Source organism: Sturnira hondurensis, unplaced genomic scaffold (genome assembly GCF_014824575.4).
Source record: "Sturnira hondurensis isolate 20B ecotype Veracruz unplaced genomic scaffold, ASM1482457v3 Scaffold0019006, whole genome shotgun sequence".
NCBI classification, from domain to species: Eukaryota; Metazoa; Chordata; class Mammalia; order Chiroptera; family Phyllostomidae; genus Sturnira; species Sturnira hondurensis.
The window spans coordinates 13,281,115-13,300,559 of NW_028091637.1; the positions used below are offsets into that span (position 1 = coordinate 13,281,115).

General features: G+C 52.4%; 1 protein-coding gene across 2 annotated transcripts in view; it reads left to right on the forward strand.

Annotated features, from left to right (window-relative positions):
• The window catches only part of ITGA9 (integrin subunit alpha 9), a 309,655-nt gene that overhangs the window by 82,449 nt on the left and 207,761 nt on the right, over positions 1–19,445 (forward strand). For both annotated transcript variants that reach the window (XM_037070767.1, XM_037070768.1), the window contains exons 14-15: positions 3,085–3,239; positions 12,653–12,813. In XM_037070767.1, the coding sequence (XP_036926662.1) occupies positions 3,085–3,239; positions 12,653–12,813 (316 nt within the window). The remainder of the gene's footprint in view (positions 1–3,084; positions 3,240–12,652; positions 12,814–19,445) is intronic.

Below are 19,445 nucleotides of genomic sequence, written 5' to 3' on the forward strand. Positions count from 1 at the left end.
CCTGTCCCCCATCAGAAAGAAGTGTGCCAGCCACCCGCTTCCTCAGAATAAAGTCTTGGAAACGTGTGTGTCACTGTCCTGAGGTGCCCCTCTGCTTGCATCTCAGAGGCTGGCACCTTTGCAGGTGGCACCATGACAGCCGGCCTCCTGCCCGCCGGCAGGGTGGGTCGGGCTGGGTCTGCCCTCGGGAAGTTTGTTCCCTCAGATTAGCCTGGGGGGGGCGCAGGTCCTGCACTGGGGTGATAGCCCTGGTGTGATGCCATTGAAAGTCAGAGGAAGTGGTCCGAGAGGCCTGTGAAAGATTTCTGGGCTTTTCCTGGTCCGAAAACAATACTTGGAGTTGGAACAAAAACGTTTGAGGGAACTGGTGTTGGAGGGAGATGTGCTTGGGAAGGTCCTGGTGGGGCGTGTCAGAGGGTTCTGTTTGCACAGCCCTCATGGCCTTGTCTGGGCCTCTCGCTGCTGCTTCCTGTTCACCTCGCCTTCTGCCCTGAGAGGAGCGACCAGGCATCCCAGGTGGCTCCTGGGGTGATGGCAGGGCTGGGCTTGTCTTCAGTGCAATGGACAGGACACAGGACCCGCACTGGGCAGGGCAGGGCTCTCCCTGGCCCCTCTCTGTCTGGTGAAACTTTGGGCTTTCTTTTGGTTTTTATTTTTATTTTTAATTAATTAATTAGTTAATTTTTAACCCCACCCAAGTATATGCCCATTGATTTTAGAGGAAGGTGTAGGGAAGGGGAGAGAGAGAGGGAGTGAAACATCGATGTGAGAGAGAAACATTGATCGTGCCCCAACTGGAAATCTATCCTGTGACCCTGTATGGGATGATGCTCCAACCAGCTGAGCCACACTGGCCAGAGCTTTCCTGTGGTTTTTTAATCTGTTGGCCTGTGGTAAAGTTGGCACCCGTTTAACGAGGGCTTTTGAAAAGTTACTATTCTGAGAACATCAGGGTGGATGTTCCAGGATCCCAGTTCCTGGGGGGCCTGCAGACTAGTGGCAGGTCGGGAAATAGGAGGTCTGTCCAGAAAAAGTCCAGCCATTGTTAATATAACGAGGATGGCTTGTGTGACATCAATGTAACCTGGCAGCCAAGGAGAGTGGACTGGAATGTGCTGTGTGAACACTGATGACTTTATTGTACTAGTCAGTGGGGGCCGTAGACACCGCTGAGTGAGCGTGTGTACTGTGAGGCAGTAAACATTAAAAAATGAGCAAATAGAGCAACAAATGTGTATTAAATTTTATGTTACATTTGGATGATTCAGAAGGCCGTAGCTATGGGCTAACTGGTGATTGGCAGCTTCATCACAATGACACGCCCACTCATATATCATGTCTTGTGCAGAGTTTTTTGGTAAAACATCAAATCACCCAGGTGACTCAGCCCCACTCAGCCCAGATTTGGTGCCCTCTGACTTCTGGCTTTTCCCCAAACCAGAATTACCTTGAAAGGAAAAAGATTTCAGACCATCAGTGAGATTCAGGAAAATACGATGGGGGTGGCCGATGGCGATTGGGAGAACTGTGTGAGGTCCCAGGGTGCCTACTTGGAAGGGCACTGAAGCATCATTGTCCTGTGTGCAATGTTTCTTGTATCTTCTTCAGTACATGTCTCTTCTTCATATTACATGGCTGGATACCTTCTGGACAGGCCCGTAGACAGTGACATTAATTAGTAAGTGGACACAGAGACCTCAGCAGGGGTGGACATCCTACTGCCGGGATCGCTAAGGAAGGCTTCCCGGGAGAGAACAGACACCTGAGCTGGCCATGGAAGGGGCAGCGTGGCTTTAGAGAGTGTCCACTGGCATCTGTACAACCCCCGGGACCAGCAGTGACTATTTGCTCATATCGTCTTCCAAGGACGGACCCAGGAGAAAATGGGGAGACCAGGATATTGGATTTCTCTCAGGCCCTGCTGTTCTGCCTTCCGTTAGTCCTGTAGCTGGATTCGCCCTGGGGTTCCCACAGTTCCCTGCTGCCAGTCACACTGTTTCTCTCTTGACCCTTGTCTCATGGCAGCGGAGGCTTCAGTGAACCCTACCCCCGTCTGTGCCCCATGTCCCCTCACTTCCTTCTTCCTGCAAGGTTTTCCTGAATGCTTTCATCCATTGGAGTGGGTCATTGTCCCCATCTGTCTTGTTACCCTGGGCACTCTTTGAGGGGTCACTGTACATAAGTAAGGTCATTGTTCTCAAGCTGTGAATGCCCCTTAATCCTGTTATGTGACCCCAGTGCCTGAAGGCCAGAGGTAAAAAGGTCTGTTGGTGAGGCCTGGATGGGAGGAGATTAAGCCACAGATTAGGTGGATGGTCCGGGAGCAGATGTTTGCCATGAGGGCAGATTGGTGTGACTCACTCCGGGCTTTTGTCGGGCACCTTTGGGGAATCACAGCAACGGAGCCCATCCATCAAGCTGTGGCAGGGACTGTCCACAGTGGTGTGCGTAGTGTGGGTGTCCATTGGGTTTCCTTTGGTCCTGAGGCCAGACTGTTTGATTTCATCAGCTCTGAAGTACTCTGCTGTTACCAGCTGGGACTCCGTTAGTCAAGTGCTTTGAGAAAAATACTTAATGAATTGATGGGAGTAACAGAGGGCCAGGGGTGGGGGAGGTTGACCCACTGGATGGGACCCGAAATCCGCCATTCATGCTTCGGATGGAGTACATGCTGTGGGGGTCCTGGGGGGCTGCTGTTTCTCGGGTCGTGGTTCTGCTGTCGAGTGCCGTTTAAGTATTTTCATTTCTTCTTAATGAAATAGAAGTCACCATGTAATTGGTAAAATTCTGAACAATCACTTAACATCTGGTGGCTCATTTATGGCTTCAATCACATGGGTTTTATTAACAGCTAACCTGCCTTTATTATTGGGAAGCTAACCATTAACTTACTAGGAAATAAGCTGAAGAACCAGAAAAAAAAGGTGTGCACAGAGCATCCTGGCCCTATTCTCTTCGGTTATTTCCTGCTTTAATTAAGTGCTGGGCTGGAGGTTTGGGATTTGTCCTGTCGGTTTAGTTCTTGTCTGGCTCTGGGAGCTGCTTCTCAACATGACTAAGTCACCTTCCTCTCTCGACCTGCAGGGCAAGACCCGTCATTACGGTGGACGTGTCCATCTTCCTCCCAGTCTCCATCAACATCACGGCACCTCAGTGTCACGACGGCCAGCAGCCTGTGAACTGCCTGAACGTCACCGCCTGCTTTAGCTTCCACGGCAGGCATGTCCCCGGAGAGATCGGTAATGAGCCATAGAGTTGGGGCTCAGGGGAGCCATCTTGGCTGGAGGGCGCTTGTAGGGTTGAGGGCAGCCCTGGGTGTTTCTGGGTCCCTGCTTGCTCTGCGTCTCGGCTGGTCTCGCAGGCAGCAAGCAGGCCCACAGGCCGGGTGCCCTTTCCTGCGGCGTACGAGGGCCGGACTGAAACCTCACTGGGCCCTGGGAGGGATAGGCCTGTGGTACTTGTGGAGATGCAGTGCCTGGAGCCCGGTCCCGTGGAACATTCGGAGGAGTTAGAAAAAAGGAGCGTTGGGGTTACAGAGGCTGTCCCTTGATCTTGCAGCATCAGCCAGATGTGAGGGCCTTACGCCCTCTGTCGTGGGATCAGAGACCCAGGATGGTGGGCAGGACGGGGATGCTGACTCTTAACAATGGCCTTGATTTCCAATGAGGGGGAGCTGCTTTGTTGGCTTCAGATGGTTGGAAAGAGGCAGGCGTTGCCGGGCCGGTGGCAGCCGTCCTGCTATTTCTCTTGATTGGGGAAGGTTGACTTGCTCATCCTGCTCCAGGGACAGGATCCAGCCCCAGCACAAGCCAGAATCAGCGTGGATTAGTGCTCAGTGTGCCTGGGATTGCCTGCAGGAAGTGAGTGTGGAGCCCTTGTGCAGATTAGTAGGTGTTTTTTCCTTGAAAGGCTGATCAAGTAACAGAGTAAAGTTTCAGGGGGAGAGATACTGATAAGGATCTGACTCGCTGACTTTCTTACACATTTTAGTGTCACGAATGTCCCCCCGCCCACTTACAGTGCTGTCCCCTGGGAGCTCGTTAGACATGCAGACCCTCGGGCCTCCCTTGGCCCCTCTCCACCAGAATCTGCGTTTCAGCAAGATCCGTGTGTGCAGTTGATGTTGAGCAGCGCTGCTCTGGTGCGCACATGTGTACACACACATGTGCACACACATGTGCACGCACACACATCCCTGGCCGTGGAGAAGCACACCTCCACATGCTGGACCGTGTCTCAGCTGCATTGTGGGTAACAGTATTCCTACCCTTCTGGGCTGACGGTCTCATTGGCTCTCAGTCTTGCCTTCCGGGTGGATTGAATAAGCTCAACAATTAAACCTTATACTTTTTAACGTAGGTTTTTTTTTAAAGCACTTAGAAGTGTTAAAATTGGATGTAAACCTACAATGCATGAACCTGGGGCTTGGTTAGTAAGAGAGGGTTAAACTTTTCAAGAGCAGCCTGGTGAGAAAAATATACTGGTTCAGGATCACAGATCTTTTGGTGAAAGCCAGGGGTTGATTTCTGGCTTCATGATACTCAGTTTTGCTTTCCCCAAACTATTTCCTGCCGCCTCCCTAATTGTGGAAGGCCCCGCAGTCTCTAGGGAAAACAATTCTGGTGGGACTCACACGTCTTCCACGTAACTAGATGGTGTGTTCCTCCATCAAACGCCGACTCGTGATGTGGTCAGGTTCTATTAAGAAACATTTGAAGGAATTGTTGAGGATCGATTTTCGGTGCACCTAAAAATAAGCAGAACTATTCTGGAGCTCTAAAAAAGGAAGTGAGCAATTACTAGCTCGTGTGTGTTCATTTGACAGATATTTATCAGGCACCTACATGTGCCAGGCATGTCCCCGTGGAGCTGCTAATGGGGACAACAGAGCTTTACAATTTCGATCCTGAAGCGGTACACAAAACTCTCAGACTCTTATCTATGTTGACTGTTGTGGTACAGGTGAAGCTAAGTTGGTATAGGTGGGCCGGGGGGAGGAAACCAAGATGCGAGTTTTGAGCCAGGAGTGCTTTCAGAGCACGGGGCAGTGGTAGAACAAACTGATTTGCAAGTTCGGGAGCTGAGCAAGGCGGACACTGACTGTGAGGCAGGATTATAATGGAGGTTTAGGCTTAGCCAGGGTTTTCGAGTGCCGGGGTATAACGCAGAGGCAGGCTTGGGTGACGGGTAGTACGTGCCTTCTGGGCAGCAGGGAGCAAGTGCCTCCCCCAGTGCAGGTCACTCCCTTCCCCTCCATCTGCCACAAGCGTTCATTGAGGACATCAAACATTTTAGTCTAAGTTTTTTAAGATCCAGGCTTAAAGGGAATGATAAATTGAGACTTTTGGCAGGGTAAGGCAGAGAATTATCTATCCCCGGCATTTTCTGTCTCTTCCTCTGGTGTTTAGGAAAATGAGCTCCCAGCAGAGGGGGCAATGCAGAAATCTGCCCCAAGATGAGCTGGCAGTGGCCTTGTGGAGAGGTTGAGAAGGGGAGGCAGGCAGTCATTTTGGCAATGGGATGGGAAATCAGGTGGGGGTGAAAGGCAGCGTGTCAGGGAGCCGTATGAGTCCGGCTCTGGGTGGGGGGTTCTGGAGATGGGCGAAGAAAGCAGGCCCTTGGCTCTGCATCGCTGGGCAGGTCAGCTCCTGGGTTTCCAGATGGAGGAGGGGTCGGGGCAGGTCCCAGGCACAGGCACGCTCCACTCTCTTTCTAGCCCAGCACAGGGTGCTGCAGGCTGGCTCAGGGCCATCGCCCAGCCTCTGCATGGGGAGCTCAGGGCTGCGACTCCGGTTGTGAGCCTTCCTCACTCTCCTTGCTGCGGAGGAGCCATGTTGGTGGTGGCTCTGGCCACAAACGGCTGGCAAACGAGCGTCTGTGAAATGGCTGCGCTTGGGCAGTGCAGCCTGGGCAGCTCAATAAGGCGGCACTGGCGGTGTGCTGGGACTTCTGAACAGCCGTCAGGAGTGGCATCTTCAGTGGTGTCAACCTGCTGGCACCTTCAGCCACAGCGCCTCTCTGGGGATGCTTTGGGAGCCATAGCAGTCGGTGTTACTGTCTCGTCTATGGTTTCTTCTCTCCCATGGGACCTGCCGGGGCTCAAACATACTACACAGAGAGGAGACTGCAGGGAAGGGCCCCCTTCACCTCTTCATTTTCTGCTTCAGCAATGGAAAACCACAGTTCCCACTCGGTCACAGGAGAATTCAGGGCCAGCTGGTCAGCCAAGCCACTGGAGGGGCTGCTTTGGCTTCTGGCAACAGCCTGGGGACTCAAGGGGTGACTCTGGCCCCTCAGGGAAGATCCAGTCAGGAAAACAGAAACCACACCAGCTATTTTAACAAAGGGAATTTAATGTTGCGGGGGTCAGTGCAGCCTGTCCCAGGGGACCTGGTAGTTACTTCAGGAAGCAGCCACTGCTACTCGGTCTGCACCAGGTGTTGTCCCCAGACCAGGTGCAGCAGCAGCAGCAGCACGTGGGGTTTTGTTAGAAATGCAAATTCTAGCTCTGAATCAGAAACTCTGACGGCGGGGGCCCAGCAGCCTGTGTTGCAACAAGCTTCCAGGTGGCTTAGATATGAGAACCTCTGGTCACGGCAGCAGAAGGAAAATGTGACGGCAGAGGTGAACCGCTTGCTTCCTCTGGGTTATTGGAACCTGGAAGCAGGGAGAAGAGACCTGCTTGGAGGAGAGGCTGCTAGCTCCTGCTGCCCGTGTTTCTGGCAGGGTGCAGTGAATCTGGCTCTGGGGGATGCAGGGGGCAAACCGGAACTTGACTGAATGCCTGTGGAGCCATCAGTTGTGCAAAACTGGTGCTGGGTTCAGCTGATAGGAAGGGGAAGCAAACAGGAAGCCTCGAGCCCCATCGTGGTCTGTCCTCCAGACTTGCAGCCTCCCTCCAGCTCCCTCGAGGCAGAGCCACATGGAGCCGCTAGCAAAGCAGAAGCGAGGTTGCAGAGTCCCATCCCAGCAATGGCATCGCAGGGTGAGAAGGGTGGGTTTGGAACTGAGAGACAGCAGCTTCGAAAATCGGCACAGCAAGGATCCAGTCACGTGGCGTTACCGAAGCGCCTGTTGGGGTCAGTCAGCCAATCATTCTTCAGTTCTTAAAAGTGCCAGGACAGTGCTTGGTCCTGGGCACAGAGCAGAGAACAGACCAGGCGAAGGCCTTGTCCCCCTGGAGCTCGCGGTCTGGAGGGGAGGGTAGCAGATGATCAGGACAAAATGACGAATGCTCCCGCGGCTTCGGGATGTGTCCGAGCCCCTTGTGGGCAGGTCCTTTGCTCAGTGTTGGGGTACAGATCCAGTGTTGAGCTCCCACAGCCTCAAGAACCCGTTTATGATGTATTTCCCCAAGCAAGAGTTCTGCCCATCCCACGTTTCATTAATCACTTCATTCTTGTCTTGGGGAGCGGCTCCTTGGAACCTTCTAGATGTCGTGAGTAAGGTTGGTGAATGCTTTGTCCCCAAAGGCTCTGTCCCTGACCCATGGGCCGGGCCTGAACCTACTTGCTGGCCACGCTGAAGCCTAACACGTGCCTGTCAGTCTCTGGAGGCTGAGAAGCAGCCAGCGATTCTGGGCTTTCCCTAGAGTCCTCGGTGAGAACCAGGAAGGCATGGCCGAGGGGTTGTGTTCGTGTGCAGGGTCTGTGTCCCCATGTTTCCAGGGCGCTCAGTCAGCCTAGCAAAGCCATGAAGGAGCAGGGGCGCCTGCCCTCCCTCCACACAGACGAGCAGCTGAGCCCGGGTCCCGAACAGCTGAGCCCGGGTCCCGAGAAGTAGCCACGCCAAGGTCATCCAAGTCAATACATAAATAGATCTGCGACCAGGTGACGGGATCCCTGACCCTTCCCTCCAGCATTCGGGGTGCACTTCTCTTAGCTCCTCCTGGAAAAGCGTGGAGATGAGGCAGCTCTGTGTTGTATGATGGAGGGGGCGACCTGGTCTGATAATTAGCACTCAATTCCTTGAGTGATAGGGGGGGAACTCAGGAAAGCTCATCAAATGGAAATGGAAATATCCTCCCCCCGCTCTTCTGGGAAACTCTAAGGGGACTCAGAGTAACTCTGGAAGGAGAATTTATTAGTAGGATCTCACAGCTGAAATCATGTTCTGATGGGGAGAGGGAATGAATCAACTCTCTGGGAGAGACCAGAGCGGCAGTTGATACAAGACAGCTGGCCCCCTCCCTGCCCGGGGGGCCCTCAGGAACCAGCGGGGGGCAGGGGAAGGCGGTGGCTGGAAGCGTTACTTGGGGCTGATCAGCTTTTCCATCAATGTGACATCATTCGACATGGCATGGACACAAGCTGCCGGAGGAGAACCTGAAGATGTGAACTGTGCTGTTGGAGAGGGCCCTAATCAGAACCAGCCCCCTCCTGGGACGGGGCTGGCGGGGCTGGCTTGCATTAGGGGCGACCTCCCTCGGGGGCCAGCCGTCCTAACCAAGCAGGCTGATCAGCTGCTTCTCTGACACCTCCTCCCCGTCATTAGGGGCTCCCTTTCAGACCCACTTCAGGTGGGTGCTGCTTAAAACTACCAGCCGAGCTCAGGGCTTTTTGCGATCTACACCTCCTGCCACCTGGCAGATCCCAGACCCTCCTCACTCAGGCTGGGTTTGCCGTCGGAAGTCTCCTCCGGGCTGCTTTCTTCTACGAGAGAGTCTGGTAGGGAGCTGACTTCCTTTCGTGTAAGTGTAAATGGCAGAGTAAATTTTAAATCAAGGAGAGGCACTAAGTAGGCAATTCCAAAGATGAAAAGCTTCCAAAATGATTGTGCTCGATGAACTGGGTAATGTGGTCTGTCTGTGATTATTGTATACTTTAACGTTTTAGAAAAGTCCGATAGGGAGTGCGCTGGCGTGCCCACGTGCCGCCTGGAGCAGAGCGCAGTTGAGGTCCTCGGCTCACCTTCCGGCAACTAAGCTGTTCCCCCCGATTGTGTCGCAACGGGGATATGTGTGCTTGGTGATTCCACTGTGGGTGGGGCTTTGGAGGACCAAAGGTGGTGTTTGTCAAGGACCCAGCATGGCGCTGGGCACATCCTGAAAGCTGAACTCATTCCCTTTTCCTGAGTTGCCCCATTTTAATTCGGATTCTCCCAGAAGCAGAGCCCGAGTCGAGAATTCAAGGGCACGCTGTTGATTCGGGAGGTGATCCCAGCGGGCACCAGTAGGAAAATGGGACATTGAGACAGGAAGGGAAGGTAGCTGCCTCGGTCAGGGTTCTTCAGAGACACAGAACAAGGGGAGGTGTGTGTGTTGATATTGTGGCTGGGAGGCAGTCTGGGAGCAGAATGCCTTCTTTTGGGGGGGAGACTTTAGTCTTTTTCTTATTCAGATTTTTTTTCTGCAACTGATTAGATGAGGCCCACCACACCATGGAGGGTAATCTGCTTTAATCAAATTGTACTGATTAGCCGTGGCCGCAGTGGCTCAGTGGTTGGAGTGTTGTCACATAGACTGAAAGGTTGCAGTTTGATTTCAGGTCAGGACATATACCTAGGCTGTGGGTTTGATCCCCAGTCCCAGTGGGTAAGGCAACCCATTGGTTTTCTCTGTCTCCCTCCATCTCTTACTAAAGCAAAGAAAAAAAAATGTCCTTGGGTGAGGATTAAGGGAAAAAAACCTCAACAAATTGTACTGTTTTAAATATTAATCTCATCTAAAAAATACCCTGGCAGTGACATCCAGATTGGTGTCTGATCGGGCACCTGGGTACCAAGGTCAACCTAACACAGTCAGGTTGACACTTAAAAAAAAACCCTCACAGGTGGTTTTCAGAAGGTGTGTGACTGAGCAGATCACCACTGTGGGTGGCTAGAGGCGCGTCCTGCAGGGACCCTGGGAGTCAGGGTGGGACACTGCGCAGTGTTACGCCACCCAAGGGGTGAGGGAGCAGGGCTCCTGCAGCACTGAGGGCTGCCCCCGGGGACTGGAGTCTCGGGCATTTGCGGCCTGTCATGCATGTGAGCACAGCCACCAAAGAAACCCCTGGGAAAGGGGATGCAGGTGCTGGCAGTGCAGGTTGGGCTGGACATCAGAGAAATGGCAAAGCCGAGAGGATATGGGTGGGGCCCCGCTGTCATCCGCTCTGCCTTCCTGTGTTCGTTTCCACCCAGGCTTTCTCTGAGCTCAGCCAGATGGTTCTGACCCCGAGTTCTCTCTGTGACCACCTTCCCCAGGAAGAGTAGCCATGACATTCTCACTTGGGGGGAAGGCCAAGCACGGGGCTGTAGAGGAGACCCCACGTAGCAGCCGCCACCACTGCAGTGGGGCACCGAGGCCTCTGGCTCCTCTTCCACTGGTGTCCATCTCTAGCTCTGATGTTACTGAACAGAACTCGGAAACTCGCTTCACTTATACTTATCGTTTCCTACTGTTTGGCTTAGAGCAGTTGTGATCGGTTGAAAGTGAATTGGCCAGAGTTCAGTTCTAGGTCTTTGCACTGGTTTGGTTCTGTGGTTGGTTCATTCAAAAAATGTGAGGGTTTTTTTTTGTTTTTTTTTGGTCATATAATGTAAAAAAAAAAAATGCACCGAGAGCCAGGGTGGGAGGAATAACCCACACTGCAGGTTAGGAGAGTTCTAGATTCTGCTCTGAGGTGGGTGGTTCTCTGGCCTGGAGCAAGCCTTGTTCCCTTATGAGACCCCAACTCGTCATCTGCAAAGCAAGGGCTTCGAACTCAATGGCCGTGAAGACTCACCGTCACTGCTTGGCCCCCACTTCCCGCTGTGGTCGCACGGAAGCCGGTATGCGGTGTGTGCCCAGGCTTCCGTGTTTTCTCTGTTGAGGTACTTTCCTGCAAGCATTCTTTTCTTCTTAACAGCACCTCCTGAGATGGTCCAGGTCCCAGGTCCCTCCTGGTGACCCAGCCTTGCCTTGGAAATCAGCTGTTTGCTGAAATAGACAAGTTGGGGCAGACTCACCCTTGCTAACCAGGAATCCGCCAGCTTGGCAGGGCAGGATGCCCGAGATGGCAGAAGCCCAGAAGAACCATTAAATGCATGGAAAGCAAGCCCTGTGGCAGCTGCAGGGTGCCTGTCCAGGTCCCTTTCCTCTCCCCTGGTTCATACCTCCCCCGGTGGCCGAGCCCTGCGCTGTTATTCAGAGCCGTGCCAGGGGCCTGGCTTGCCGACCTTCAGTGTTGGCAGCTTTTTGCTGCTGCCAGAGCCTGGCTTCGAGGAGGCTGGGGTGTGGAGTTGGGGCAGGGGTCGTCTGCTTTCTCAGTGCTCAGCAGTCTCCCAGGATTGTTTTATGGACAGTAAGTTCCTTTTCTCTCTCCAAAAGTGGCATGAACCCCTGAACCTACCAAGCAGCTGAAAAATAATAAAGCATTACAAAGGGGCTGACCTCGGAAATGGGGTTCTCTGGTACAGACAAGTAGTGAGACAGGACTGCTAATGCCAAAGCCAGGTTTACCTAATTAATAAGACACATTGTTCTACATTCACAAGTAGACCCAAATAATGGGGGTAGAACCTTTTGGGTTCATCCAGTGCGCCTTCTATAGTGTGACTATTCTTTTAAAAAATGATTTTATGTATCTATTGTTAGAGGGAGAGAGAGAGATTTTAACAATAGATAGATTTTATCTATCTATTGTTAGAGAGGTTAGAGAAGGGAGGGAGAAAGAGAGGGAGAGAAATATCGTTCAGCTGCCTCTCAAATGCACCTCACCTGGGGACCGAACCGGCACCCCAGTCATGTGCCCTGACCAGGAATCAAACTGGCAACCTTTCACCTTGGGGGACAGTGCCCAACCAACTGAGACACACAGGGGTCAGGGCTATTGTGAGAATTAAAAAAAAAATCCCAAATTGTGTCACAGCAAGTTCTGCCACTCGGTGTTACTCGTAGAGGGGAGGGGCTGAGGTTTGCTTTTCAGGAGAGCACCGCAGTGCGGCCCTGTGGTGGTCATGGCCTTGATAAAGTGCTAGGTGCTATAAAACGCGTGAGCTGCGCACCTGGCTGCCTGCAGGGAGAGCCGCTGCCTTAGTCTGACTTTCCATGGATGTCAGTTCTGCGGAGACAGGGTGTTCAGCCCTCAGGTTTCGCTGACATAGCCCCTGCCCCTGCGCACTGCCTGGCCCGTCGTCTGCTCCCTGTGGACCCCGGACGGTGCGCGGTCCAGTCAATGTAGTGATTGCAGAGCACGGCCGGACATCTGTGATGTGAGTCAGAATTATTGGATCGCTTCTCCCTTGTGCCGGGCACACATCCCAGTGCCGTATAGAAGTCAGGATTACACGCAGCCCCGGTCACGTCGGCAGCTCCTGGTGATATTCTCTGAGTTTGATGTGGTGTCTGCTTCTCAGGACACGAACTGTGCTGGGTACAGCTGATTGTCAGTGTGTGTATTGGTGGCTCAGTTGATAACTCATGAAGTGGAAATGGGGGGTGGGGGTGGCCACGTGTGTGATGCACAGAGCATCAGTGGGAAGGCAGGGGGCCCCCAGTTCTCTCTCAGCTCTGCCAGCACCCCGCTGCTGGCTTCTCTCTGAGAACGTGTTGACATGGGGTCGTGGTCTCCTGTGCAGTGGAGGGTTCGGTGTCGTATGACCTGTGCATGTGATCCTGTCTGGGGGAGCAGCAAAGGTGGCCTTGTCACTGTGTGTCTGTCCTCGCTGACATTTCGACCTTATTTATTGGCAGGCCTGAGTTACGTTCTGACGGCTGATGTGGCCAAAAAGGAGAAGAGCCAGTTGCCCAGGGTCTACTTTGTGGTGCTGGGAGAGTCGGTGGGTCAGGTCTCGGAGAAGCTGCAGCTGGTCCACCTGGAGGACACGTGTCATCACTATGTGGCCCACGTGAAGGTCGGTGCTCCTCTTTGTCCTTCAACTTTGATGTCTACACATGTTCACTTGGAACTGTGCAAACTACTTTTATTGTGCATTACGTGTGCTCTGACTTCCAGAATCTTACTTCACAAGGAGGGAACATTCCTTTCTTCTTCTTATTTTAAAGTTGGCGTCTGACAGCCCTTTATTTACAATATTGTGCTGATCTCAGCCCCCGAGGGGGGTTATGGTGGGCCAGCAGACCAGTGGCCCTCTCTGTCTGCAACTTGTTCTTTTGAGAAGTCTCTCCTCCTCTCTCCTCTGTGAGGCTCCGTGATCTCAGAGGAGAGCCGCAGAAGCACATGCCCCTGGGTCTGCAGTGATGCTGGATCACACTGCACCTGATGCCTTTGCAGCAGTCCACTACATGTTAGTTCTTAGTTGTGGTTACAACGTTTTAAAACTGGTTGGGCTAGATTTTTCTGCCTTGATTGCTTTCTGTTTATTTTAGGAGTGCATGTCTTGGCTTCTTTCCCCTCTCACTCTAAATAAATGCTCAGATGTTTTTCTCCTCTTGAAATTGTTTGTTAAATACACTTTGCTGCTAATTCCGGAGGCCAGATTCAGTTAGCTACAGTGGGGCCCCTGCACAGGCAGGCGATGGCAGGGTGGGAGTCTTGGCAGCGCCCACTGCCACAGGAATGACCAGCCACTGACCCAGAGGCAAAGAGCAGAGGACGTGGAAGGACCCCCATGACCCAGGCCACACGGTGGGGGAAATGAATGTGGTTTGGGGGTCACACAGACCCAGTCAGTCACCCATTGGATGAACATACTGACCTCTCTGGTCTCGGTTTCTGCATCTCTAAACAGGCCCAGTAATACTTACCTTGGAGAGTGGTTGTAAGAATTAAACATTACAGGATGAATATACTTCAGAGACCTTGCATGGAGCCTGACACACAGTTGGTGCAAAGCATTATTATTGTCGTTTGATTGGGCTCTATGTAATGGTCCGTATTCTTAAGATTCTTGACTTAACAAAAATGGCAACTTCGTGTTGTCCAACCCAATGTTAATAGCCAGTGGCTTTCTGGACGATTGCAAAAATAGACCCCAGATTAGGGATGAAGTGTCATTCTATTATTGCCTTGAGTGCCAGAGTAGGGGAATGACAGCTGCCTCTCGATGTCTCTGGGTCGTGTGCTGAGACATGCCCCACACACCCATGGCACTTGGCCTGGCCGAGAGCCCTCGAGTCCATGCCCCTCATGCGCTGCACTGGGGCTGGGTCATATCTCCTGCCAGGACTCATGCAGGGACCTGCCCGGACCCGCTGCCCTGGGATCTGGGTAAAGGCCATTTATAACACAGTTCATGCTCCTGGTGCGCCAACCAGCTGCCCACCCCTGTGGGTGCTACTTTACATTGGCTCAGGGGGTGCCTTTGGTGGTGTGAGGCCGCCCAGGACAGGCTCTTGTTGAAACATGGCCAGGCCTTTAACTGCTAGTGCTTGGGGTCTCCATGCTCCCTGGGGGGACAAGGGGGCATCTTCCCTTGGGCTCCCTCATGCCGGGTCTCCCACAAATGCTTTCCTTCAGGGCTCTTTGGGACTCCAGATTCGGCTGAGATTGGCCTTCATGTGTAGCTCCCCAGGGTCTCAGCTGCAAGGTAGGGCCACACAGAGCCTGCAAGGCCTTTGCAGAGCGCCCTCTGGGGGCACAACCTCGAGGCGCAGGTTGGGGCTGCCTTTGGGGGGGGGTGTGAAGCAGGGAAGAGCAGGGCAGTTGAGGCCTTGGTCCTGCCCCTCCCTGCCGTCCAGGGCTGTCAGATGTGGCCAATGAAAACACAGGATTTCTGGTTAAAGCTGAATTTCAGATAAAAAAACAAATATTTTTTTAGTATTAATATAGGGTCTGGCAGAAGTAACACCTGCTTGAGTGTGGGTTGGTAGGGTAGGAACATGGAGATAGTAGTTTATAGTTTTAATTTGAACATTTCACCTAAAATGCATACAGTGTGCTTGAGCGTGATGTTGTTATGTAACAGAATCACATGCTTAATGACTTTATAATAAAAGGTTTTGTCATTAAAGAAGGACATTATTGGTGCCAGACCCTGGCTATCCCAAATAGTGCATGTGATATGCCCGTATTAAACATCTATTTATTGAAGTAGTCATGGGGATGTAAAGTGCAGCACAGGGAATACAGTCAGTAATGTTGCAGTAACTGCGTGTGGTGCCAGGTGGGGACTGGAACCCTCGGGGACCACTTCGTAAAGTGTATGAGTGTTTAACCATGACACTATACCCCAGAACTAATACAGAGTAATAATACTGAATGTCAACTGTAATGAAAACATAGAACTAAAAATTTTTAAAAATTGTTGTTTCTATGAATGCACATTTAACCGGGCAATGGGTGGGTGGAAGAGTCACCTGATCAGTTTCCTGGCGCTATGCACACACACAGCTCGCACACACGCCCACATGCATAAACGCACGCACGGCTCCATTCCGCCAAAGCACGGCTGCGGGAGGTGGTCAGACTGTGCAGAGGCTGAGGTCGGGCTCGGGAGTGCCGAGCATGCCCAGACCTTTGTGTGATTACTTGGGTCATGGTAGGGAAGAGCAGAGAACTTGGACCTGGCAAAATTCAGATATTGCTTGACTATTTTCCCGTGCAAGGAAATGGGGGTGGTTGGCGGCCTCAGGAAGGCATAAGCCCCAAAGTGTTTGTGGTTCCAGAGGCAGCACCCCTGTTAAGCACTACTGGAAGTGGCTGAGAACTTTAGCCACAAGGAGAGGTCCCCACCCCCACCACCTGACCTGCCTCATCCCCGACTAGGTATTGTCTGGGTCACCCGGTGAACGGCCCAGTGAGCCAGAGAGGGTGAACGCTAATGAGCTGGCTGTCTGTCTGCGCTGTGGCCCAGCTGGCCTGGACTGTTGCTTCTCCAGATGTGGGAAAACAGCTGTGGAGGCCATGGCTCTAGTGGGGCCCAGACAGGCAGCCAGGCCGGGTGGTGGAGGGTGGAGGGTGGAGGAAGATCACAGCCTGGCCGCCTCCTGGAGCAAGGGCTGAGAGCCGCTTGTCCCAGCCCCAGAGCACGGCGCAGCCTTTGCCTCAATTGGGGCCTTGTCAGTGGGGCTTTATAGACAGAGGAGGAAGATAAATAAAAGCGTTCTGGCTTATCACACACCATATGGCTAGCAGACAGTGAGGCAGGCACTAGGGGCTGGGAGTGTTTTGTTTAGGCTATCTTTAGGTATTTTTTTTCTTTAAGCTTATTCCAATCCTTTTCCCTCCTTCCTCCTCTTCCCTCGTTTTTATTCCTTATATGGTGATGAGTATCTCTCTCTCAGAGGACAGCCCGACCTCACACCTGCCTCCCAGGCTAGCTGCTTGTCCCCTGCTTTATTCCATTCATGCCATGGTAGGGCCTCCGAGACGTACAGGCTTTGTGATGAGCCCCATCCTGCCGGGGGGTGCCAGGCCCACTTTCAGGGCCTCACTGTGGGTATCGGAGCGGAGGCTGTTCCCACTGCCACCTCACAGTCCCCATGTCTCGATTTCCTCCTCTCCTCCCCCATTCCACCCTAGTTTTAGGGACAGGCCCCTTCTCCTTGGGCAGTGGGCTGGGCACCTTTGTGGATCCCTGTGGTCACAGGCCCACACACCTCCCCTCAGCCTCAAGGCTCTGTCCACCAGTTAGCCTCAGTTTACCTTCCTAGCCTCAGCTTGTGTATCACATGTTCCCTGGGCTCTTGTCAAGGTCAGCTGGCCTTGTTTCCTCCTGGAATGCGCCCCTGTGCTCTCCTGCCTTGGTTCCTGTGCTCACCCCAGGCCCCAGAGGCCCCGTGTTTGTCATATCCATGTGCAGGTACATGCCACCTGCCTGGGTTTTTCCTTTTTGTCTTAAATACATACCGCCTGTGGTACTTTGTTTCCTACTTTTTTCCTTCGAATCAGCTGACTTTTGGCCTCAAATAAAGTAATTTAAAACAGAAACTTCAAACCGCCTGTAAGCAGAAAACCGGTTACAGCACGCCAAAACAGAACGTAACTGTAAAAATAAAGAACAGCGAAGACACAACCGCGCCGTTGAATCCTAACTGTGTTTCGGTGTTTGCCAAAGTCTCTGGAGAGGCAGCCTGCTCTATCGTGCTGGAGGGGCCGGTTACGGAGTGCTGGGGAAGTCCCAAAGACCCGCTGGCACCCCTCCGGAGCTTCCTCCCTGGCACAGTCAGAAGCACTGCAGTGGATTAACTTTCGCACATGTTAGTCCTCTCCCAGGGCAGTGCCCGGGTGCCGTGGAAAACCGTGCCACGGGCCCCACTGGGGAAGCCCTGGGTCCTGGTCGTGCTGGTCCTGAGGACTTCCTGCCGGAAGCCCTGGTCCAGGTCCTAACTCCTGCTGTGCTTGGTTGGTTGTGCTTCACCCCTTTTGCCTGCGGGGGGTTTGTCTGTTCTTCAAGGCTCAGTCAGTCGGTAGGTTTTAACTGTCCTCGGCCAGCCACTGCCCTGTCAGCTTCCTGTCTTCTTAGAACTGCCCGACTCCTGTTTTGAGGATGATAGGCACATGATAAATGTTTGTCAAACTGAAACTTGGTGAAGTGACTGATCGAGTCGGCTGGAGTGTGAGGTCACAGTCAGTATTCGGGCAGGGTGGGGCCTGCTCACCTCTCTGTGGACCTACAGCTGGGAAGTGATGGTGTGAGGTGGTGAGGCAGAGTGTTTCGGGTGCATGGCCTGCGCTGAAGAGTGAATATAAGTGTCTTGTCTTTTCTGCCCCGTTTTTGCCCGGGTGATAACTGAACCCCATCCCGAAGGCCTGCACGAGACCGGAGAAAGCCAGCCCTTTGTGAAGCGAGGTGCTTATGTCTGTTGGGTAAACTGGGAGCCTCTTCAGGAGCCAGGAAACCGGGGTGACAAGCTTTGAGACTATACAGGGACAGTGGAGAAGCCCAGGCAGCACCGAAGATGGGGTCAGAACATTGCCACCTGTGAGGATCAGTGACACCCTATCTAGAGGCCTTCAGAAAACCTTAGTGAGCAAAACCATGTGTCAGCCACTGTCAAAGGAAGCCAATAATAAGAATTAAAACAAGAGGAAAAAGCCACTCTGCATTTGACAAGGGAATATAAAAGCTCAGTGGCTTTCTGAGTAGCTGCAGATGTTCCTAAGGCTGTGCTTTTATGTCGCTGGAGGAATTTTCAAGGGAGTTTGAAACTTAAGTTACTACAGCTGCTTTGTGGCAAAGGTTAGGGCATCACATTGGCCACCGTGTCGTATGGTGGGAACTTTTAAGACCTGCTCTCACCCCGGCCGTGTGGTTCAGTTGGTTGGAGTGTCATCCTGTACACCAAAAGGGTGCGGGTGTGATCCCTGGTTGCAACCGATTGATATTTCTCTCACATCCGTGTCTCTCCCTCTCTCTCTCTCCCCGCCCCACCCCGCCTCTCTTTAAACATATCTCTCCTTGGGTGAGAACAGATCCTTGAGGGAGGATTGAAAATAAAAAAGATCCACTCTCTTAGTAGCTTTCAAATATGAAATACAGTGTTACCAGCCGTAGCCACCCTGCTGTACCTGATCCCCAGGATGGACTGACTCTGTAACTGGAAGTTTGCACCTTTGACCATTTTTCCCCATCTTCCCAGCCCCCTCCTCTGGCAAGCACCACATTTTTTTTCATTATTTATGAGTTTTGTTTTGCTTATTTGTTTCTTTTTCTTTTTTGTTTCACATATATTGTGAGATCACACAGTACTTGTCTGCCTTTGACTGATTTCACGTATCATAAGTGCAATTTAACTTTAATAATGGCTGTCTTTAACCACGGGCTTGTAAACTTTCTGAAAATGTAACAGTTGGCTCTTGCAAGCCCGCCACAGCAGAGCTCCTTCACAGCAGTCACCACGGTGTCAGTTGTGTTTGTTACTAAGTTGCTCATATCACTCAAGTCACGCCGTACACACAGGTGTTTGGTTATCGAGTTTGGTTATTGAAGCCCGTTTCTTCTTATTTCCTGTGGCTTTTCAAATTGACAAACAGGTAAGTTAGTTTGTGAGGCCAGTTTTACCACCGGGCCATGGCTCTTTTTATTTGTACTTTTGGTTCAGAGGCACTGAATTTTGACTGAAATTATTAGATGGTTTAATAGTTTCCATTTCAAAGATGGAAAAGAGTGTATTTCAATGGATCGAGCTCACCATTCCCCACCCCTTTACGTGTTGGGGCGCTGTTGGGGAGCTTTCTGCACACCAGTGGGTCATGCAGAGCTGATTGCTGAGTCGCGAGGAGGAGGGGAGGGGCCTGGTGAAGGGGAGGTTACTTCCCACAGGACTGTCTGGTCCCTGAGGGTCTCCTCTCCTCCCGAGACTGAATCTGGCCCAGTCCTGATTGGTGTGGGATGGGCTGGCTTCTGGGGGTCATTCTTCAGCCCTTTGGCTTTCTTGCTTGGTGGCTGGATCAAGTAGAACCCAAGGGCTGGTCCTGCCATTTTCTTGCCACTTGCTCTAATCAGAAACAGTGTATCACAGAGGCCCAAATTCCACTAGTGCTCTTGTCCTCTTGGCTCCTTCCTGAAATGTGCATTCCCCAAGGCATTTGTACAGTTTTCTCTGGCCTGCTAAGTGAGCCCCACGTGGTTCAGGGAGCAGC